This window comes from Octodon degus, unplaced genomic scaffold, assembly GCF_000260255.1.
Source record: "Octodon degus isolate 3935 unplaced genomic scaffold, OctDeg1.0 scaffold00049, whole genome shotgun sequence".
Classification (NCBI taxonomy): domain Eukaryota; kingdom Metazoa; phylum Chordata; class Mammalia; order Rodentia; family Octodontidae; genus Octodon; species Octodon degus.
The window spans coordinates 10,236,266-10,260,448 of record NW_004524625.1 but is presented as its reverse complement, the minus strand read 5'-3'; the positions used below and the strand labels follow the sequence as shown (position 1 = coordinate 10,260,448).

At 41.0% G+C, this 24,183-nt stretch overlaps 1 protein-coding gene across 1 annotated transcript in view; it reads left to right on the top strand.

The window, feature by feature from the left end:
• Dlg2 (discs large MAGUK scaffold protein 2) overlaps positions 1 to 24,183 on the top strand; it is a 1,516,571-nt gene that overhangs the window by 1,068,920 nt on the left and 423,468 nt on the right. The window contains exon 11 of the mRNA XM_004632548.2: positions 16,960 to 17,028. Coding sequence (XP_004632605.1) covers positions 16,960 to 17,028 — 69 coding nt within the window. The remainder of the gene's footprint in view (positions 1 to 16,959; positions 17,029 to 24,183) is intronic.

The following is a 24,183-nucleotide window of genomic DNA, read 5'->3' as shown; positions in this document are numbered from 1 at the left end:
ACAGGAGCAGGCCGTGGCTCTTGGCACTGTCCCAGTGCTTCCCTTGAGTGTAGCCTCATTGTTCAAGTGTCACATTTAATGACTGTGTACAACAAAAACAGAAGGTTTGGATTTGGTTCTAGTTCAGAGGTTCCACTTACCAACAAAGAAAATTTCCACTTGCCCAATTAGGTGATTCTTAGAAGTATCTTTCCTGATACCTATATATCTGTACTATTTATAATTTAACTTATTACTAAAATGATCTTACTGGTGTATTTAGAAATTTGGAGTACCAGAAGAGAAATACAAAAACTCAGAGAAATGTTTTCTGAAAACTTCAGGACACGTAAACAAATAGAATCTTTTAAAAATGGTCATTCTTGGTGCTGGCGAGATAGCTCCGCAGTCTAAAGTGCCTGATTAGGCAAGTTTGGGCAAAGCGTAGGGACCGTGGTTCAATCCCCGGCACCACATGCCGTGCCAGTCCCACCCCCAGGGTAGGCTGAGCCAGTCACACACACACACACACACACACACACACACACACACACACAAAATGGTCATTCTTCATTCTCTTTTCCAAAAATTCTATATATTTCCAGGCTGAAATGAAATTTACATTATAGTAGTCATGTATTCTTCTTTTCTTTTTTTCTTTTCTTTTAATTGATCACTTACTATTTCTATGTCTCATAGTGTTCATCATAATTATGAACTTAGTAAATATAGTACTATCCAATGATAAAGTGTGGAATATTTCAAGAAAATATCAAGGATAAAATTTTAAGAAACAAGAAATGATGGATCAAGTGAATGGTGGAATAAGTTGAATATTGCCTAACACATGTGGAGTAGTCAGTAAGTACTGGTTGAATAACTGTAAGGAGGAATGAGGACATGCCTTTATTAAATTTGCAGATGAGTGCAGCAATGTGGAGCATTTATAAACCAATGGTATGATCAGTGTAAGATGTGATGTGGACTTGTGGAACTCAGTAACCCATTAGGATTTTTGGCTGGATGTTCTTTCTGAAATAAACTAAGCACGTTATTGTCAGATATTCCCAAGAACCATATCAGAAGAAAAAGAATGAAATCTAAGGAAGTGCTACTTCAGTAAGACATATAGCATGCATTAAGTGATGCAAACAATTATTAAATAATTTTGAATGAGTTAAGAGTGAGTTCACAGGTCTTTTGCTCTGTCACTTAATAACCAACCCTCCAGAAGGAAAAAAAATCCAAATATATTTCTTTTTTTTCCGAATGCATTTCTTGTCCTGACTAATAAAAACAATGCCCTTGAAGGGAAAAAAAATACATGTATAGAAAAATTACTCAGGGGACAGATAAATTCAGTCAATAATATATGCAATGATATGAAGAAATATAAAAGCTTCTACAATGTGTGAGGTAGAAATACCACAGATCAGGGAAGACCACTCTGGGGAAGTAGCCTTTTGGATGTGACAAGGATGAAAAAGAAATGTCCAGGAAAAGATCTAGAGGCAAAGCGAGAGGCTGATGTGGGTGTCTTAGGAAGGACCAGTGAGAATGTCTGCCAGTCAGCAATCAGTTCAGGGTGACTGGGTCTCGCCATAACAGACCAAACGGGACAGACAGTGACCACAGGATCTGACGGCCTTTGATGGACTGTGAATTCCATTCTAACTTCGATGGGAAGTCTTTGGTAGGTTTTCCTTAAGGAGAATGAATTATGAGTTGAATTCGTGCTTCAGGTCTCTTTACGGACCACTGTGGTAAGTGGCTTGAGGGAAACCAGCTGAAAGGCCAGTGTGTGGTCCACTGAGCAGTGGGCTTTGCTAAAAGTGGTAACAGAGGAGAGCTGGGGTCTGTTTTGGTGGGGAGGAAGACTAATTTGTAGGCAAGTTGGGTATAAGGTATGAGGAGAAGCACAGACTGATTGAAAATGTGTGACATTCTGCTGACCAACCAGATGAAAGATGCCGCTCTTTGCAGAAAGGCAGCCTGAAGGCCCAGCTGATGTGCGGGAGAACTAGTTGTAATGAGCAAACGAATGGATGAAGGTCCTTTCTCCAGGACTGCAAAATAAAAGTTTGAAGATCAGAGTCCTTCCTTTAGCTTTCGTTGCTTCCCATCATTGCATCAGGCTGGGTATCCAGCAGGTGCTAATGAATAAATACTAGCGGATTTGCCTTTTTCTATTATAAACTAACTTAAAACTTTGATCTCTTAAAAAGAGGTGATTTTTTAAAAAGTCTTTGCAAATTCTAAAAAGTATGAAGAATAATAAAGCTACTAGAGCTTTAAAATTTTATCCTTAAGAGCTGAGATGATGGTACCTGCCTGTAATCCCAGGGCTCTGGACGGCTGAGGCAGAACGTCAGAAGTTTGAACCTAGCAAGGGCAACATAGTGGCTTGATGAGCTCCTATCTCGAAAAGAAAAGAAGAAAGCAAGGAAGGAAGGAAGGAAGGAAGGCAGGCAGGCAGGCAGGCAGACCTAGGGATGTGGCTTAGTGTGAAGGCCATGAGCTCATTCCTGTCATTATAAAAAAAGTTTATTCTTACGCCTTTTCTGATCTCACGTCTTCAGGAAGAACCTTCATCCACTTTAATTGCTTAGAGCAAGAAGGATAAAGGCTTGTCATTAAATCCAAAGATAAAATATTTCAGTGGCATGATACGTTCTACACACTATTTTGCATTTGATTTTTTCCCTTCCACTGATAATCCCATGGCTGTAAACACTCCCAAGCTGTTCACAGCCACAAGTTTCTTTTACATTTGCTTTGTGCTGGAAAAAAATGAAACTCAAAGGAAAATAAAAGCTTTCTTCAAGGAAAAGGGGCTGTTGCCAGTATTTGCTTTCACTTCACTGGACCAAATTAAAAACTCACAATCAAAGACTTTTTAAAGTATGTTGTACTTTCATCACAGGAGCTTTTATTTCCAGATTCTTTTCTTCAATACTAGAGCACTGATAATAATTAGGAGCTTCACTAAATGCCTGACCACATGGCTACCCTGACCACTATCAGCCAAAGGAAAGTCCTAGAGCCAGAGGCAGTTCTTGTCTTGGGGGTATGAAGGATGGTGGATACAGGGAAAGGGATGAGGACCCCCTCACTCTGGCAACCTGTGAGGAAGATGACAGTGTTGATGCTGGGGTGACCATTGCAGGGAAGAGTTTCACTGCAGATGGCAAGTGAAACATCTCCCCTTCATTAAACAACTGGAACTTTTTCCATGGAGCTTTTCGCATTTTTCTACTAATGCATGTGGGCTTACAGATTTCCTCGAAGCCAAAGAGCCCACATTTATTTTGATGATCCAGTTCGCTGCATGAGAAATCAATAGGAAAAAAATGAATCGTAGAAAAATGCAATTCCTTACTGCTATTAGAGTGCAGCAAAATGACAGAAAATAAAGATTTTGTTTTCCTTCAGTTCTGGTTCGGTTTTGCTTTGCTTTGCTTAGCTTTTTGCCTTGACACCTGCCCTGCTTTGCCAGGGAATGTGTAATTGTCCCATTTGTTCTGCAGAGAGATTCTGTGAACCTCGGTTCCTGGAAAAACTAGGGCAGCAGCTTTGGAATGTATAGTAGGCTGCTTCAGGGCTGCTTCATCCCATGGCTTCACCTTCAACTGCTTAAAACCTAGGTACCACAGAAGGATCTCTCTAAACTACAAAAGATAGTAGTTTACTTTCTTTACTTTCCCTTTACTTAAAAATGTTCATGATCTACGGAATAGAATGCAAACTCTAATACGTCTTCTATCTTAGCTCAAAGCTCTGTGAGGTTGTCAGTGACTGCTGACCACACAGTCCCGGAAACCACCTCCCTTCCCACCTCCCATTAGCTGATGTCATCTCACGTTCCCTTGGTTTTCCTCCTACCTAGTACTCACCTCTCCCTGTTTTTCCTCTATGTTTGCATTTCTTTACTCATCCTACAATCCTGGCTCTCACAAAGTCTCTCTCTCCCTTCCTAGAAATGCACTTGTACCATGTTGACACCAAAACATAGTTTTTTAGACTGAACTATTTGCTGAGATGAGCAATTTCTAACGATGTTACAGCTCTACATTGATGTCACACAGTAGCCCCTTCTCCACACTCACAGTCCACAATACTGAATAATCATATTCCTCAAAACTGCTGCTCTCATTCTCCTCTCTCAATGTAAAATGCCACCATGACCCTATCACCCCAAACAGAAACTGGGGTGTGGTCCTCCACTCCTTGTGACTCACTACACACAATAACCAAGTTTTTACACTCCATTTACCTAGTGCTTTGTAACTCTTAGTTATATTTTATTTCTGTAGTTCCATTGGTCTTTTCTCGTTCCAATCACAAGTTATAGATATCTTATTTCAAATCACATTGCCTCCCTAGAAAATAATTCCCATTTACTAATTCCCACACTTCATATTTTATAACAATTCTTTTACATGCGTTTTACTTCCCCCTCAAAATAATCAGTTAGTAATATGCCTGTTACATTATATGATGCCAAGATTAGAGATGAGAGTCTAATTTTGGACTGGTCAAGTGCCTGCTTACAAAGAGTGGGAATCCTTCAGCCAAGACCTCTGATTCCAGCCCAAACCTCTTCCTCACCACTGCGCCGTAATGAAGTATGAAAGGAAAACAATAACAATTTTCTCTGTTCAAACCAAAGAAATAGTCAAAAAGGAAATGGGAGATGGCTTATCTAAGGCCGTGGAGCTCACAGATAGATGGGAAAACTGTGGGTTCTCACTTCTAGGTCTCTATTCTTTTTGCACAACTCTGCTTGTCAGATGTTGTTAAAGAACAAAAACTGAAGGAATAAATCCTGAAAAATGTTGTTTCCTGTGTGAAATGAAAGGAAAATAAGGGTCATATCAATTAGAGGCCCAAAATGACAGTTTATATATAAAAACCTCTCCATTTCAAATTCTCTGATTTTTGGTGCATTCTCTGGTACTTGTCTATATTTTATCTAAAATCTATTTTATTTTTTGAAGTAGCTGCATTCAGGAAACTAGCTAATGTTCCATTTAAAATATTGTACACTCAGTATTTCACTTTCCTGATGAATAATTGTCCACATGGGAATGAGATTTTTGCTACATATTCATACATTACCAGGTGCCTTATTACCTCCTGGAGTGCTGCTTGTATACTAAAACTGCCAAGAAGAATGATGTACAGCCAGTCATCCAAAAACAGCATGCATAAAGGCAGGAATATGCCTGCTGTATTAAAACACTACATTTTCCTCCTGACCGCCCAGGCTCTGAGGCCAGTCGGCCCACTGGGTCAGTCAGCGGGGCACAACGCTGGCTACTGCTTTCAGCAGAGTTTGTCTTGGAGATTGGACCAGCATTTGAAGTCCCTCCGCAGTCTCCAGCCACCTTCCAGTGATGAGCAGCATTTTAGAGTGGCCATTGTCTGAGCCATCAAAGATGTCATCGGCCGGTTGTTAAGGTGAAGAGTATGAAGAGCTATGGCAGTACACAGAAGAGAAAACGATGGGCTGAGAATTGGAGCAGTGCTGGGAACTCACCACACCTGTCCACAACTCGGCTTCTCGTGAGCTCCTCTGGAAAAGACTCTAAGATCTCCAGGGGTATTTTTTTAAGCATGAGAGAACTAATAACTGAGTAATAATCCTGTCAGACATTCATGAAACATAATTTCTCTTATTCACACAACCAGGTCAGTTATTGATTATTTTAGGCAAAAGTTGGATTAAAAGTTATCACAAGGGCCAGCCAAATAGCTCAGTGGATTAAAGTGTTTGCAAGAAGGAGCAGGAGCCAGAGGTTTGATCCCTGGGCCTGCTGTGCCAGCCCCACCCCTGGGGCATGCTGAGATGGTGATTGAGACTGGGGGGGGTGGCACATGCCTATAATTCTAGTACTAGGGAGACTGTAAACAGGAGAATCACTAGGAGTCCAATCTAGTAGTGAGACCCTAAACATCCTGTAGACCCTTTCCTAAAATACAAAAAAAAAAAGTTATCACATAGAAAAAACAGAAGATGCCTAGAGGCCTTAACTATAACCTGTAAACTACAACTATCTTGTGCGTTAGTAAAATCAGTGATTTACTGTTATTTAATAGGAGAAATAAGATTTTTCCCGATCTAGCCCAATCATTTTTTTTAATAACCCAACTTTCTGGAAGAAAGTACTGCTTTATTATGCTGCGCCTGAAGTACTCATTGGCTATCCAGAATGTACTCTGCTTAGGAACGGCGGCCACCTGTCCTCCAAGCCACACAGGGAACAAAACTAACAGCAAATGAGAAGAAGACATTGAGAGAGACCAAAACTTATAGAAACAAGTATTCAAGAAAAAGAGGAAACATTAAACATAATCAGGGAGATTATGTTCTGGTATAAAAGATTATATTGTCCTGTGGCTCAGGTTTACTTAGAGACAACATGATTTAGATGGGTGATGGGGCGGATACCACACTGTGCATCTTTAAAATAGCACAGTTGCCCTCCACAGTCACCTGACTTAAAGTTTCAGCTGTATGACCTAAACATGGAGAAGGGGCAGCAAGGATTGTCCCCAGCACCCACGCGGCGACATAGTGCTGGTCGGGGAGATAGCTCAGTGGTCTAAGTGTCTGCTGCACTGAGCTGGCCTCCAAAACCGGGTGTGGTGGCACATGCCTGTAATCCCAGCGCTGAGGAGGCTGAAACAGGACGATCACTACAAGCTCAAGCTGCGTAGCAAGACCTTGAACCAAATACTATATATATACTGTTCTTTAGAAATGTGAATGAAGAAACACAATACAGAGTATACATCAGAGAGTATTATAATGACAAATGGTATTTTACAAGTTAAATGAGTTAACTTCGTTATCATTTCATTAATAAAAGACATATTTTATGTTCCCCACCATAACACTAGTTTTAATACTGCAACATATTAAAAGAAAACACATCTTGCCTCTCTTTGCTTCTAAAAAGGAGAAAATTAGTAATCCATACATTATCACAAGCTAGGTCCTGTAAGCCTCATGTGTAATAAAACATTTTCAATTCAGATGCTTTAGAAATTTAATTTAACAGAAGTGCTCAAAGTGCATTTTAGGGCCATTCAAATGCCATTTCCTTAGGCAGCAGCTCAGTCATCTTTCCTCTGGAAAATCCAAGTTCTTGTGTAAAAGATTATATTGTCCTGGGAGCATGGCCCTAGCTCAGGCCTTTAAGTGGCTGCTTCCACAAAGCTCTCAGCCTCAGGTTGCTGGAGTTCGAACCTCACACTTCTCCCGCTGGCCAAAAGTGCCCTGAAGCCATTCGAGGAACAAAAAAAAAAAAAAAAAAAAAAGATTATATTGTCCTGCGGCTCAGGTTTACTCAGAGACAACATGATTTAGATGGGTGATGGGGCAGATACCACGCTGTGCATCTTTAAAACAGCACAGCTGCCCTCCACAGTCACCTGACTTAGAGTTTCAGCTGTATGACCTAAACATGGAGAAGGGGCAGCAAGGATTGTCCCCAGCACCCACGCGGGGACACAGTACTGGGCCTTCTTCACGTTGATCCTATTCACCCTCTCCTCATTGCTACTTGTCTCGGTTACTCTTCTCTCATTGCTGGGACAAATAACCAACACCCAAAACAAAGGAAGGAAAGGCTTATTTCACTCACAGTTACTGGAGGTTTCAGTCCATACTCAGCTGGCTCCAAGGCCAAATGGCACAGGGCAGAGATCAACCTTTCATGGTGGTGGCAAAGAGCAGAGAGCAAAGTGGAGAAGTAACAGCAACAGTGGCAACAGAGAGGAAGTCTGTCTCCCTCAAGTTGCATTCAGGCTGTCCGACCAAGGCTGGAAGTACTCATACCCATAATCCCAGCAGCACTCACACCCATAATCCCAGCGGATCACGAGTTAATCACACACTGTAGAAGCCTGCCCCATGATTGCATGAGACTTTGGGGGAACAATTACACACAGACCATGACACTATTTAAGCCCTCATAAAGGCTCAGCCCCTTATTCATGGAGTACAGAGAGGACAGAGAGGCTCCTTCACCGTAGGATGGTTATAAAACAAGCCACTGACACAGGAGTCTGGCATACACGGTGAAAATTTTCTGCTACCAAACACAGAAACAAAAAAAAAAAAAGTATTATTGTTACTTGAAAATTCATCATTCGTAGTGTTGCAGGTCCTGGGAATGGACTGGTGGCAGAGGCTGTGCTTCAGCTTTCTGTAACACAGGACGTCTTGGCTCCGGGAAGCAGACCCTGGAGCCAGCCTACATGCTCTACTCTTGCCACCTTCTGGCTCGGAGAGCTCAGCTTTCTTTATTTTCTATTGAAGATGGGCTTAATACCTAATTGCAAGTATTTCTTTGAAGATTAAAAAAAAAAAAATAGGCTGCAAGGACTTTCCAATAGTGTGTAACTCCATCTTTGGACTCTACCTATAAAATACATCAATGAAGGATCTTTCTGAGTCAACCCTGGGCTGACACTATGCAAATAATAAATCCAACACCTTCCTCGGAAAATGCTCATGATCTGAAGAAATGGGCACGTAAGGAAGCCATGGGGCTCTGGGAAGTTTATGAATCGCAGCACACACGGAGTGCTGGGTCAGCCGTGGAGGAGACGCTCGAGGCTGTAGCATGAGCTGTTGGGAGAAGAGGCATTTGACCGCGCCTTGGAAAATGGTAGCCATTGGGTGAGGGTGGAAATTTCCAGTAGGGACTCTTAGGATGAACGTTACAAGGCCTTAGCTCCACGGGAGGAAGCTATAGGAGAGGCTGGGCCTCCCCAAGCTCCACTTGTTCTCTGCACTGCTCATGATTCCGTGACTGGCTTTGCCTGAGGAAGGGAGTCGGGTACAGTCTACCTACAATTCTTAATCATAACAGCACTACAGTACACTACACTAGCTGCAGAGCCAGTAAGATGGAAAAAATTGAATGTTTGGTCCCAAAGGGAAGAGATTTGTTTGTCTTTTAAATACCAGTTATTATCGCTACCAGGTAATTTGCAATACCCATTACAAGTGAGACACACACACACACACACACACACACACACACACACTTATGATTCAGTCATTTCTGCTTGGGAATAATAAAAATTCACATATGTCTGTAGGTCTTGACTGTCACATAATTCACTGTATTTTCCTTCTCAGGTACAGGGGTGATCACACACTTCCAGGAGCTGCTTGTTCCAATTTTACATGCTAGGAGGACCCGGCTAACTTGGCATGTGTAACATTAAAGAGGTCAAATTCTGTGAGCACTCAGGCCACTATTTGGAGTTAAGTGTCACTAAATCTCTAAAAGGAGCACTATTGAGATATAATTAATTATAAGATAATAGCAAGCAAAGTGAAATTACTGATGTTTTGTTTTAATTGTGTAGCCTGAGCTAATAATGAGGAAGTTATCGAGACTTGTAGTTACTAATTAATCTTAGTTACTGAGCATCATTGATTGTGACCCAAGAACCGCTGCTGCTGTCTGAACCAGGGGAAGATAAATGGTACGGGGAAGGATGAGACAGTGCACACAAAAGAAATGTAATTAGCAAATGGGCGCACAGGGAAAGTGGTCATTCTCATTAATTAATAAAAGAAATGTTTGTTGCAAATCTGGGTCTCATTTTGCATATATCAAATTTTCTGAGATTTTTCAACTTATAATGTTATAATCACAGTCCTTATTTTTCAGAAGCAAATTGCTTCCCTTTTAACATGTAAATCTTTTGCTCTATTTTGATTTTAGTTTAGTACATCTTCTGCATATAGATACTCCATCTTTGTAAAGAGGCTATCTTTCCTTCAGTTCGTGTTTTGGCTGTTTTGTCAAAGACTGTATAATCTGTGTGCCTGGAGTTGTCTCAGCTTCTTCCATTCTGTTCCGCTGGTTCACATTCCTCTTTGTGTGCCAGTACCATGCTGTTTTAATGGTCATAGCTTCATCATAAGACTTCAAGTCTAAGCAAGGACACCAGCTTTGCTTGACACTAGGATTGTTGTTGCTATTCTAAGTCTCTTCCTCTTCCACATGAATCCTAGAATTATTTTTTCTAAATCTGTGAGAAACACCATTGGTATTTCGATAGTGATTGTGTTAAGTCTACATATCTGTTTCAGAACAATAGCCATTTTGTTAATGTTACACCCCAATCTTATGAACATGTGGAACTCTCCCAAATAGATGGTGTAAGGCTGACTTTGTCAGATATGAATGAATTTGACTTAGGAGCATTCTCCCTGAATTGAACTCATTCATAAGTTGGGGATTTACTATACAGTGATTCAGCCTATCCAGGAGGAGGAGGGATCTTTCCATTTCTCACATCTTCATAAATCTTCTCATTCAAAGTGTTGTAATTTTCACTGTAGAGGTCTTTCACTTTCTTGCTCAGTCTAATTCCTAAGTACTTAATTTATTTTCATGCTATTGCAAATACTATTGTTCTCCTAATTCCTCTTCCAGTGAGTTCATTTTAGTGTACAGGAATGCTATTGATTTTTTTGTGTTTATTTTTTATCTTGCTCCATTACTGAATTTGGTTTTTCATTCAACGTCTTTTGGGGAAGTTTGTGGGTCTTATAAGTGAAGGACCTACCATATGCAAATAATACTTCGACTTCACGCTTTCCTGTGCCTGTTCGGTTTGTTTCCTTGTCTTGCCTGATTGCTCTGGCTAATGTCTCAAGGACTGTGTCAACAGGAGAGTGACAAAGGAACTCCATCCCTTGTTCCCAATTTTCGAGGGCAGGCAAGCTTCCAGCTTTTCTGTATTTGATATGATATTGGCTATAGATTGGTATTAAATGGCTTATCGCAAATAGAGATAAGGTCCTTCTATACCTATTTCTCCCAGGTGTTTTTTTATTAATAATTTTATTGAGAAACAAATGGCAATGAGACAGTTTCAAAACCAATTAGTAGAACAGTTTCGATACTTAATACATTGCCTGGGTGTTTTTGTAAATCACGAATTGATATTGAATTCTGTGAAAGACTTTTTCTGCATCTATTCAGAGGATTATGAAATTTGCATTCTTGGTTCTGCTTTTTGTGATGAGGGCACTTATGACTTGCACGTGCTGAGCCGCCCCTCGGATTAATCCCACTCGGCCATGGTGCTCTTTGTGATGATCTGTTTATTCTCTTTGCCAGTATCTTACCAAGGACTATGTCTATTAGAGACAGTGGCCCATAGTTCTCTTTTTTTATTGGTCTTTGTCTGGTTGAGGGATCTGAGTAATGCTAGCTTCTGAGAATGATTTTGGAAATACTCCTTTCCTTGCGAGTTCATTAAAGATTTTGAGGGATATTCAAATTAGGTCTTCCCGGAAGTTCTTGTAGTGTTTGGCCATAAATCCATTAGGTTCCAGGCTGTTGTTAGTTGTTAGTATTTTAACTGTTTCCATTTCATTGCTTGTTTCCTTTTTTATTTGGTTTTGGTATTCGGTATGTATTTAGGAATCTCTCTATTTCTTTTAGGTTCTCCAGTATTATGGCATATGTGCTTATAAAATAGATGCTAACAATATTCTAGATTTTGGTGGCATCTGTTGTGATTTCAACTTTTTACTTTCTAATTTCAATTATTTGTGGCTTTTCTTTCCTTTTTTCATAAGAATAAATAAAGCTTTGTCTATCTTGTTTATTCTTTCAAGGATCCAGGTCTTTGATTCACTGATTCTTCATCTTGCTTTTTTGGTCTTCATTCACTAATTTCTGCTTTGATCCTTCTAATTTCTTTCTTTGGTTTGGATTGCTCTCACTTTCTAGACCTTCTGCTGCATCCTCTGGTTATTTATTCTGGCCTGTTCTGTCTTTGTGGCGTGGGCATTCACAGCCATAAGCCTCCCTTGGGGGGCTGTGTCCCTAAGGTCGGGCACCCTGTGCTAGCATTACTGTTTAGTTCCAGGAACCATCTTATTTCTTTCCTCTGCAGCCTACTGATTATCTACGTGTGTGCTAGGTACATCTCCTGCTGAGTGTGGATCTCGCCTTCCGTCAGGTCAGCGTGGCGGGTGCGGCCCAGCAGCAGAGCTGGCTGGGGTTGCGGTTGGGCTGCTCCCCGCCTGCGTCCCACACAGAAGGCACGAGGCCCAGGCTGCAGGGGGGACCGGGTCTCCCTCGCTCCTGCCCCCGCGAGGGTCTCATCCTGGGCTAGCCCGGGGGCAGTGCCGGCAGGGAGGGGCGTGTGGCTCCTCTGTGCGCCTGCCTTCTCGTGGCTCTTGTGGAAGCAGGGCCCGGCAGCAGTGGTGGGGGCTGGGCGAGCAGGGCACGCAGCTCCTCAGTGTCGCTGCTTCCCACACGGGTCCTGCAGAGTGGGGGGACCCAGTGGTGGTGCAGGTGTCAGGCTTATAAGATTGGTGTAAAATACCGGGGTGAAGCTGGTAGAGATACATATATCAAGCCAGTAAAATGCTGTGAGTCTTCTGAAAAGTAATTGATAACATAAATCAAGAACCTAATAAAATGTTTTCATTTGGGGGAAAGCATCTAAAGGAAATTGTAAAATAAGAAAAAAAAATTGGTATCCATATGTTCCTCATTGCACTATTAACAATTTTAAAATAGTAGAAATAACTTAAATATGTAGCTATAAAATAGAAAGGCTAAATAAATTATAAATTGGTAGGAAATAATATTAAATAACACTAAAATAGTAAGTGTGGAGATACTATTAGAAATGCTTAAATATGATCTTAAGAAAACAGTTTTGGGCTCAGTAGACTAAAGCGCCTGCTTAGGAAAATCACAGAGATCGGGGTTCAATCCCAGCATTTTGTGCTGGCCCCGCTCCCGGGGTGCACTGAGATGGCAATTGAGACTGAGCTTGGTGTCACATGCCTGTAATCCCAGCTCTTGGGAGGCTGAAAACAGGACAGTCACTCCAAGTCTGATCTATGTAGTGAGATCCCATAGGTCCTATACTAAATACATAAAAAAGAAAAACAAGGTTTGAAGATATATATATATATATATATATATATATATATATTCTGAATGTATAAATATATTTGGGTGTGTGTGTGTATTTATGACTCTGAAATACATGTGAACATAGAAATTTCGTGAAATATGAACATTGGCACAAAACAAATTCTGGCTCCACATTTATGAGATGCTAATTTCTCCACATGATTGCATGTTTTCTTGTGTTTAAAGCACGCATACGCATACCGACGCTGCAGAGCCAGGAAAATTGATGAGGTAGCTCTGTAAAGTCTGAAAGGGGATGCTGGAATTATAGAATACTGTTTTGCTAAAGATGACCACTATTTTTACTTTCTCTTACTCTCATTCCTTTTAATTCTTAAGGTAAATTGAGTGTGTGTTTAATGTAGACTGCATGGTGCTACAGGGCACACAGAGCCCGCGAAGTGGTTGCTGGCGAGGCGCAAGCTGTCAGCTTCATCATCTCACCTAGTCGTCCTTTTCATTTGTTTCTGAGGCAAAAACAACTAAAGTGTACTCACTTAATGTCAGGCCCATGTACAGTATAATTTTCTTACCTCTGGTTCTCATACACATAGACCAATAACCTGTTAAACCTATATATCTTATTTTTATTACTTTTTATAACAGAAAATATGCTTGCTATTTATTGCCAAAATTATATTTCATACAGAAATATACACCTCCTGGTGTTGACTGTATGGCTAGCTGAAAAAATATAAATAATTATTTTTATTTAGCAATGAACATCTTCTAGTACATAGTTGCTAAATTTATCAGTTTAGCTATCGAGCAGATAGCTTTTCCCAAGTGACAACCATTGTTCTAGACACTGTATCCATTCAGTCCCTAAAAGGACCCATGAGGGAGGCCTGCCACGGTCCCCTTCTTGCACGTAAGGGCAGACGCAGGGAGCAGATCTGGTGGAGCTGCTCCCATCGGCAGCCGGCCACATCAGCCCAGGTCGCGCAGTCTGGCCTCCCTGTCTGAGTCCTTCACGCAATGCTGAATTCTCGCTGTGTGGCACCACACGCTGAGTATGTGCTTCGGCCCTGGGAGGGACACAGGAATGTCAAAGTGCCATCCATGATTTTAAAAGATCATTCTTCAGGCGGTAGCCACAGTCTCAAACTCCTGCTCCTGTCACAACCGAATGTTAGTCACAGAGCTGTCCCTCTCACTTCTAGTGACCTAGATTCTGATTACAGATGTCTTCCAGCCACAGTTTGACCTCTGTGGCAATGTCCTAGAGCATGCTGAAAAATGCTAGAAGTTTGTGAAGCTGCTTACTATTCTACAAAACTTGAACAATTTTGTCTTTAAACAAATCTGTATGTGTACCACATGTATGTGTAATTCACACTCCAACTAAATAGTAACTTAGTTCTCCAAGCTATAACTACACACTCATTTGTGTACATGCTTGTGGTTAAATTACTATGCCTTTCTCAGATGATTCTCTTCCATTTCTTTACAATTAGAGAACATTCTGGAGGCCAGCAAGATAGCTCAGCTTACTAAATCACCTGCTTAGGCAAGCTTAGGCAAGTGCAGGGACCGCGGTTCAATCCCCAGTACAACATGCCACACCAGCCCCACCCCACCCCTGACACACACCTGTAATCCCAATAGCTCAGCTTACTAAAGCACCTGCTTAGGCAAGCTTAGGCAAGTGCAGGGACCGCGGTTCAATCCCCAGTACAACATGCCACACCAGCCCCACCCCACCCCCGACACACACCTGTAATCCCAGTGCCAGGGAGGCTGAAAACAGGATCACTATGAATCCAACCTGCGTAATGAGATCCAGTAGCAACCAAATACATTAAATAATAATAAAGGAAGAACATTCTGAAACTATAAAGCGAGTTCTTACAAATCTGAAAAATTATTAAATTGCACTGGTTAAGAATAATGGCTATATTTGATCCCCAGGCCCGTGGTGCTGGTCTCACCCCCGGAGTGTGCTGAGACAGCAATTGAGACTGGGCACGGTGGCACACGCCTGTAATCCGAGCACTTGGGAGGCTGTAAACAGGCAGATTGCTACAAATACAATCCAGTAGATACCCTGAACACCCTGTAGATCCTTCCCTAAAATACCAAAAAAAAAAAAAAAACAATAATGGCTATAGAACCTGACAGTCCAGATACCATTCAAGCACTGGTGTTTTCCATGTTACGTTCAGCAAGCTTCTAACCTCTTTGGACTTCAATTTCCCTATCATTCAAGTGAGGTTTACTGCACAAAGGTGTTCAAGTTAAGAGGCATAAACAAATAAAAGTTAAAAAAGATATTCATTCAGCATAAGTCCTCACTAACTGATAGATATTATCATTTTATTTAAGCTACTTATCCACAAAATCAGTCCCTTCTTGTTTTCTGCAACCAAAACAGAGCAAGGAATTACATTAAATTCTAAGAATGATATGCAAATTAGATTTTTTTCCATATTTTTATTGAGAAACAAATAACAGTGAGACAGTTTCAAATCTGATTAGTAGGACAGTTTCAATAATTAATACATTGTATATTGTTGTCTTAGTGGTTATTCATTGTACAAGATGCGGACATGATATCCTGTTTACAAACTATTAGAACAAATCTTTCTATTCATCGAATTAAGAGAATGTAGCTGTATATCTATCCTAACTATTTGGAATATACAGATATACAATGGTCATTCATTTGTTTAGTTTTGTCATTTAAACACTATAGTTGTGTGAATTCAGCAAAACAATCCAATACAGTCTAGCAGTCCACAAGAGTAGTGGGTTATTCGCAGAAGTTGTTTACTTAAACCTTTCACAGCTCAGCATATTAATATGGCTTTACTTTATATACCTCGTTTTTATACTTTTCTGCTGGATGATTAAGACCAAGATAAAGCAAGACCTATATAACAAGAAATGTAACCTTTGTATCTGATAAAGTCAGTCAAATCCCCTCAGGATTTATCCTGAAACCCTGTACCGCAGTCTGGAGATCCTTTTTCAGTGTCAGCCATGTGGATGAGTCACGGCCACTGCTTGACCAATTTGCTCTCTGTGAAAGCCTGAGAGTTTTCTCTCCATGTGACTCTCCTTAGGCACACTCTACATCATCGATCACTTTCCTCTGTGGCATCATAATCTCCTTGATCAGAAAATTTGGGACACAACTGAGTTACATGATGTTGCAGTACAGGTTCTCCTATGTCCTGAGTCTTAATTGACCTTGGAAGGCTAGGGCGAATGTTGATTCTCCTTGCAGCCCATCTTTTTCTCTAATTTTTGGTCTGCAAACTTAGATTGTTAACCCTCCAGAAGAGAAGCTTATTGTTATTACCCTACAACCTAGGCTGTTGAGCTTAACCTCACTATCTGTCTGAGTATCAAACATCTTAGGCATAACATGGAACAGGTGCAAGTTAGATATTTCAAGGTTTAATGTTCTCCAAATAGCTGAAATGTTACTGACTAATTTTACATTGAAGGGCCAGGGAGATAGCTCAGTAGAATAAGTGCTTGCCTGGCAGGCGCAAGGTGCTGAGTTTCGATTAAAAAAAAAATTACAAGAAGTGTTACATATTTGAACAAATATGTAAATATGTAGTAATTAAATCTTACACCAATTTATAAATTATGCTCTGTATAAAATTTTGTTGCGAAAAATATTCTTCAGCTACAAAAGGACATTTGTCATAATAAAATGTGTGTGCTTCATGCTGTACTAGCTCTCTCTGGGAGAGTTAACTTTTTAAAACATGTTTTAAAGTGTATGTTTGTTTATTTTCATTTCTACCCCTCCTTTAAAGTTTACTTTGCAATAACACATGTTGAAGGCAAATTAAAGAAAACATTAACTCTTTGTCTGGTGGAGGACTATGTTTATATGCATAATTCTATTTATCACCAAAGATTTAATCACTGCTGCATTTTTTCAAGATTGATGCTTTTCTTGGCAGTAGGAAAAATGTATGAAGACATTCATTTTTTGCAAAGATATTTTACTTAAATTTTCTATGTTTTCTTTTTTTTCTTACAGTCACTCCCAGCACAGCACTGCAACCCGGCAGCCTTCGGTGACTCTCCAGCGCGCCATCTCTCTGGAAGGGTGAGATAATAGTAGCCTCCACTTAGACTCAACTGAGCTGGCTTGGAGCATTAGGCAGTGTTCTTCGTCTCTCCACCTCATCTCACTGCCTGCCTGTTCTTTCTCCCCTTCTCCTCTCCCTTCCCTTCTTCTTTCTTGTTTCTCCTTCTTCTCTTTCTTTTCTCTCTTTCTCTCCTTCTGTCCTTCCCACACTCCCCTCTCAGAAAGCACGCATTTGTTACATGTCATGCACTGTACTAGTTAATAGATTGAACAAGTCAATAAGATCTCCTCTTTCCCTTCAGAGAGCCCATTGTCTAGTGTGAATAATAGAAATAAAAACACGTACTTGTATACAAAGTAAGCATCACACCATATAAGTATACACAAAGGATTGAGGAGGTTCCAGGAGGGTCTTTTGATAGACAGCAGGCACCAAAAGGGCAGGAGGAACAGGTCAAGGTAGCTTCAGAGAAGACAGAACTCTGAACATTGTTTGAGCTACACCTCCAGGCCCAAACACAACTCTGAAGCTAAGAGAAACAATTGTGTATATTTGACCAACAGCACAAGCTCATAGATAATCTTTCAAGAGGAAAGGAAATGTACCCTAGCACTTGAGTAGTTTATAAGGTGCCAGGCTTCTCTCTCTCTCTCTCTCTCTCTCTCTCTCTCTCTCTCTCTCTCTCTCTCTCTCTCCTTTCTTTCTCTCCAACTATTCATCTGTGTTATCTGATTTTATTTCCAAAATGTTGGAGACAGTTATATATTTTTTGAAAACTTGACCTCAGAAAGGTTGTCATTTTCCTATGGCACTTAACTAAAAAGTAGCACTACCTCCTATTGAAAGCTGGTGTGGCTCTACGATACAGAAGTGCTCCTTGTAACATAGTATGAAAAGACGTCATTGAGCATAACACTGGATGAATGATTCATAAAGCACATCTAGTCCTAGTGACACTTGACAAAAAATTTCCTAGCATTAAAAAATGAGCTAGAGTGGACTTGAACCTTGGAAGCCACTTCACAAGACTGATGTGCTCCTGTCTGGCTTGGTCTGGAAGTCTGTGTGGATCCTCTGTGCCTCAGGTAGTTATAGTAGAGGGGAGAGTGCAGGCATAGATCTCACTGTAGGGGCTGATCCACATTTTGGTCATAAATACACAGACTTCCTCTAACAGTGCCAGTTAGTGGCCTTTCTCTTGTCATCGCGGGGACATGTACCACTCCTCTACTGGGGCACACAGCTCCCTGGAATTGCAAAACTCGGCATCAGAAATAAAGATGCAAAGTTCGAAAAGGTCGACTTTACTGGAAGCAGGACAAGGGAAGATAGACAGCTACTCTGGTAAGACTCAGGATGGGGCTCCACACCGACGGAGGACCCAGGGGTTCTTTGTCCCTGGACTCTTTTCTAGGGACCCTCTTGCCCCTATCCCAAACTTGCTCTAACTTGAGTGGCTTCCAGGCACCCCCAGCTGCCTCATGTCTTCTGGTGGTCTATGTGCAGCTTCCTTCTGCCTGTTTACTCATCCTCGGCTGGGCCTTCCCTTTGTGGAGGGCAGCTGACTGGCAAGGGGAGCCTTACCCATGGTTCACTTAGAGTTAGTAAGGACGTGTATGGGTGTCACTGCAGCACTCTAGGGACTCTGCAGCGGATAACGTAGTGGCCCTGTGGTGAATACGTAGATATGGATATGTGCGTGTGCATCAGGGCATAGGTGTGAGCACACACGAGATAAGAGCTTTCCCCACACTCAGGCTGCGCCCTCGCATCTCTGCTCCCCTGCACTGGGTTGCAGGTGGGGCCTTTGTATGCTCCACTTCCTTGTGCTCTGCCAGCTCTTCCTCTCACTGTGCCCCAAGGCCAGCTGTGCTATCTTGGTGCTTCTCCATATCCGGTTCTCCTCTTCCTCCGCTCCTGTTCTTGTGCGACTTCCCAGGGAATTTCCACAGTAAAGCTTTACTGGTGGCTGGGAAGCTAGTAGGGTCCTTACTCTCTTCCTGCCTTCCTGACCCATCCCCTACACTTTCTAAAGCTACTTCCAAACCTTTTCTTCCTATTAGCAAATTTTTATTAACAATTAGCTGATTAGATTTTTTTGTGTGTATGTATTCCACTTGAATTAACTGCATTATTTCATAGACATAACCCAAATTCTAATTCTCTGATAAAATGAAGTCACTAAAAGACAAAATAATATAGAACTAAACAACCTTTGTAGTAGCAACAGATGCATACTAAATTTTTAATGAATACTAGTGGAGTATGCACTTACTCCAAGTGTTCTAGAGTGAAACCAGATTTAGATTTAGATATGTTTATGCAAAACACTTCTAAAAATAAAATATTTGAAATTAAAGTAATGTCTCATTGATGAAGTATTTAGGAGAAAAAAATTCTCAATAATTGTCTACATAGGCCATGGCATTACAGTTCTGTAGGCCCAGCCGACCAGTAGAAACATAATATCGCACATAATTATTGTCACTGAACACATAGTTGGAAAATTATTGTTTATTTGACAAAGACTAGTGAGTCCTTATCAGCTTTCTCATTGAGGTGTTAAGCTGTTTACTGTGGGCAATGAGTTCAGAATGAAAATTCTATTCTTTCAAAACTCTTCAACCTTTTTTCTTTTACGCTAATCAACTACCTAGGATTTTTATAACAATGAATGTAGTTTAAAAGGCCAGGTATTGACACAACTTTCAGCTAAGTTTCTATTTACCTGACGCAGAGTAGATGGAGATATTGCCAATTTCCAATTAATTGGACCCATGGAGATAACAAAACTACTTAACTGAGCCCTCTCCCTCAGAGTCGCTGCTGCCCTGAGATTGAATCTGAATCATCTGAAATGACAGCAGAATGAGATCCCCTTAAGAGAGCTTCTGTGCTTTGCAGTCAATCTGACAGATACTGCCCACACTTTCCTCTCTTCTTGCTCCTGTGACTCTATTAAAAGGAAGTTAATGGAATTTTAAAAGGGACAACCCCACAGTCATAAAGGAAATGGAAGGTGTCAAAGATAAATATGTTAATTTCCAGGTAACTAATAACTACTGAAAGAATACTGATGGGTGAAGCAAAAAAAAAAAAAAAGTAGTCTTAGCTTTAGGATTCTCGAGTCCTGTACAATTCCTGGGGTATGCTCACATTTTGGGCAGTAGTCACCCCTATCTGTGAAGATTCATCTTGAGATTCCCATGGATTCCCAAAAGGGAAGATAGTTCCAAGCCCTGTAATTAATGCTCTCTATCTTAACTACATACTTATTAAGCACAGTGACTGTCACTTTAGCAGTTAAAGTTTATCAATTGCTTATTTCTGGAGTTACTTCTTTAATATTTTCAGGCCATGGTGGACTATGGGTAGCTGGAACTGAAGAGAAGGGAGATTCCGGTACTGTGTGAGTGATATCTCCTAGAGGAGTGTCTCGCGGGTTGTCCCCCACAGAAAGCTCTTCCGTGATGCACTGGCACTGTGTGGAGGGGCTGTCAGCTCAGCAGATAGCAGATCTGCTAAGCAGAACCTTACAAACTCAGAGACAAAAGTGTGGTGGTGTAGACAGGACTGAGAGCAGGCTCAGAATAGGAATAGGTTGCCTTAAACATTAATAATTTGGAGACAACATTTCTCTGCTGGACTTCTAATAATGCCCCATGATGTGTGACTAATCTGGGCTCTAGCTGGCTGGCCTTGGAGGATGGTTGACTTGAGTCCTCACACATGCAGGGAGTGCAGTTTGCTTGAGTCCTCACACATGCAGGGAGTGCAGTTTGCTTGAGTCCTCACACATGCAGGGAGTGCAGTTTACTGAGTCCTCACACATGCAGAGAATGGTTACTGTCGATCCTTAGCTCCTTGTGATGCACTTCTGCACTCTGATCCCCGAAAATGGGGCTGAGTGCTGTCTGCAAGGAGTCTGATCTGCTGAGGAATGCGCTGAATTGCAAATGTGCCCTTTCATACTTCACAGGGAGGGATTGTTGTAGGTTTTAGTTGCTAAAAATCAGAGACATGGTTTGCCACATTTAAGTTACTGCACCAAAATACAGAGGCAAGTTGTGGTAAGTAGAGAGGAGTTCTGTATGTCTTTGCAGAGATGCAAATAAATGCTATTTATGGTTGCTGCTCTCTTCTTTATTTTGCTCTCTTTCTACTTGAAAAGTTTACTTATAGACAACGTAATAAAATGAAAGAGATGAGCAACTAGCTAGTATTTAACTTTTAGAAATGTGCATAAGAAACCAAACGTCTTTCCCCAGATACTATTTTTGTTTGTGATTTATGGCTCAGCAAAGATAGGCAGGCCTCCCTGGTGAGAGGTCCTCTTACTCCTGTAGCTAGCTTATTTGGAAAGGGTCCTAGCTGACTGTGAAAACCCTTGCATCCCAGGAGTGGGGCATCCGAGTCTGTGGAGAGTAAACCTCAGTAACTTCATTAGTGTGACAGGTAACCTTGGAACGTCTGTCTCCCGGTTCACCGTCACTATTTCTGTTTCATTTCTCCTTCTGTGCCAAGTTTCTACCTCTGCTCTAGCAAGTGTCACCTCATTTTCCTGAGGCCCATTTCTCTGGGCCTGCTACTGTTTATCTCCATTTTCCTAACCCAGACAAGCTCCTTGTAATCTTTCTTGTTTACATGTGCAGGGCTGGAAGGGTAAAAGGTGTCCTCACAGGGAACTCCAGGGAATGTCAGAAATTTAACAGTGTTAAAAAAAAATGCAGAGGCTGCAGACACACTAGGAAATATTTAAAGTGGGGGAATAGATACGTGGATTCTAATTCTCTAACAGGGCCTGGATTTCTAACACCATCTGCTGTTGCCATAACAATGGCACAAAAACAAATGAATAGGCAAATTTTTCCTGTGCGTCTAGTTATTAACAAAATAAATAACTTTCATTGCAAGCTGGCCGATTTCAAGGTCAAAGCATTGAAACGCAAATCGTGGCTCAATATTTCTGAGGTATTAGAATGTTTTTCTCATTGCAGTCACTGCTTAAAGTCCAGTTACAGAAAAGACTGTCAATAAAAGTCGAATGAGCTACTTAACTAAATTTATTCACTTTAAAGTATATTAAACAGAAGTAATGAGGAATAAGACCTTGACACTGTGGACTTGTTTTACCTCTCAGGATGAGGATGATACTGGAAATGTCATAATGCTGTTGTAGTTACCAGAAACTTCTGGGTTACCTGCTTAGGATCTCACAAGACAAAGGCTGCTCTATGGCAAGCACTTGAAATCTGTCTTGGAGGGATGTCACTGAAACCAATGAAGAATTTCAAGATTTTTTAATATACCTTATTCTTGTGCACAGTTCAAGATCCATATGATTGCTTATAGCCATAATGAATATCTTCCTTGAAAACCTTTTTATTTTCTCAATGAATTGGTTGAAAGAGGACTTTAAATCATGAGTTGTCTTCCTCTTCATTGCTTTACAATTAAAAATAACCACAATTATGTGCTACAAATACTCAACTAGAAAATTTCCACCCTCAACCAAAATTTCCACTCATAGTTCTTAAAATCATGTGGTCATTCATGACATCGATTGAGATGGCACTGAAAATTTAGCTAATAGGTTTAATAAACCTAGAAGGAATACAAAATAATTACCCAGTTCCAAGTTTGTGAGGACAGCAAAAATGAATACAGAAACCATTATTCCATTGTAAGATTTAGTTGCTCCAATTTTAAGAAAGTCTCATCACCACAAACCCCCATTGCGGCTCTGGCACCAACCTCCTCATAGATTTTCACCATATCTATCTTTGAATACTGTTTTTTATCATCTCTTCCTAGTATTAAGGCTGCATTATCTGACATGTCTGTTTCTGGTGTTGCCAATCAATAATTCAATCGGGAATAGAGTGATGAACAAAGCAAGTGCTGATTCTTCCCTCAGTCTGGTAGGGAGAAGGAGACATTAATCAAATGTTCACACAAACCACTGTCAACCCAAGACTGCTAAGCTCTGTGAAAACAGGACCTGACCAGGGCAGGGAGGTCAAAGAAGGCTCTCATAGGACTGGTGCACGAGGCATGAAAGTAGGTGAAAGGAAGGCTTCATTAATTGCTGCTTGAGCAATGATTGCAAATCTGTCTTAGCATCTTCCTGAGCAGTCAAGAACAGCAAGAATTCGGTAGCATTTCCCACTTCAAAGTTTATAATAAAGAAGCTGACTCATGGTTGACGCCCTTTCTTCTCCAGAAATAGCTTTCATTTGCTTAGCAGAACTGTGTGTCTCTCCAGAATTAGAATGTTCTAAGCCCCATCGCGGATCTGTTCTGCTGTCACATTGATTGTTGTTTGATGCATTTGGTTGTGGATCTGTCTGTGAGCCGGAACTTTGTCTTCTTTGGCATTGCTGCTGCCTACCCTCCCTCTCTACCAATGCTTTTCCTTGGAGGCCCTTATAACTGGATCTTGGGTTTTTGCTTTGGGCCAACAAAGACTGAAGCATACAAAATAGCAAACAAGTGGTGGAGAATGGCCTAATGTGTGTTTATTAGAAAGAATAAAAGAGAAAGCCTCCATTTATTGGACAGGGGTGGTCACTAAGGGGGACACTGCAGATGCTTAGGTCTATTGGGTTTCTATTGTTTTTGATACCAGTGTACAAGCAGGAAACAGGAATATTCCTGGCTGCACATAGGCCTTTGATGTCAGGCAAGCAGGCTGCCTCACTTGCATTTTGCTACCTCCAACGTCTCTCGTTTGCTAAGGATCTGTCTTTTGTCCTTTGCACTTTAGTAGGCCCTGGTAGTCTGCCTGTCCTGCTGATTTACTTAGACCCTGACTTTTAGTTTACTTTAACTATTCTAGGCCTATGCACTCTCTGCATAAATTCCCCTCTCCTGGCTAGATTCTTATTTTCTATCCTTAGGATCCCTATACTTTCTCCTTTACTCCACAACCTTTCTTTTTTTTTCTTTCATTTACTCTCCAATCATTGTTTCCTTCTTCTCTTTTTTTTTGTCTTTTCTCTCCCTATTCACCCTGAAGGTACTAGGCCTGTGTTTACACAAAGCTTATAATCTGCAAAGATGGCTTATGACGATTTTACTATTTGATCCCAATGGCAACTTTGAAAACAGCCTGGTAAGAATCATTTATCTGGTTTACTGATGTGACAGAGGGTAGGTGGCTTCCCCCAAGG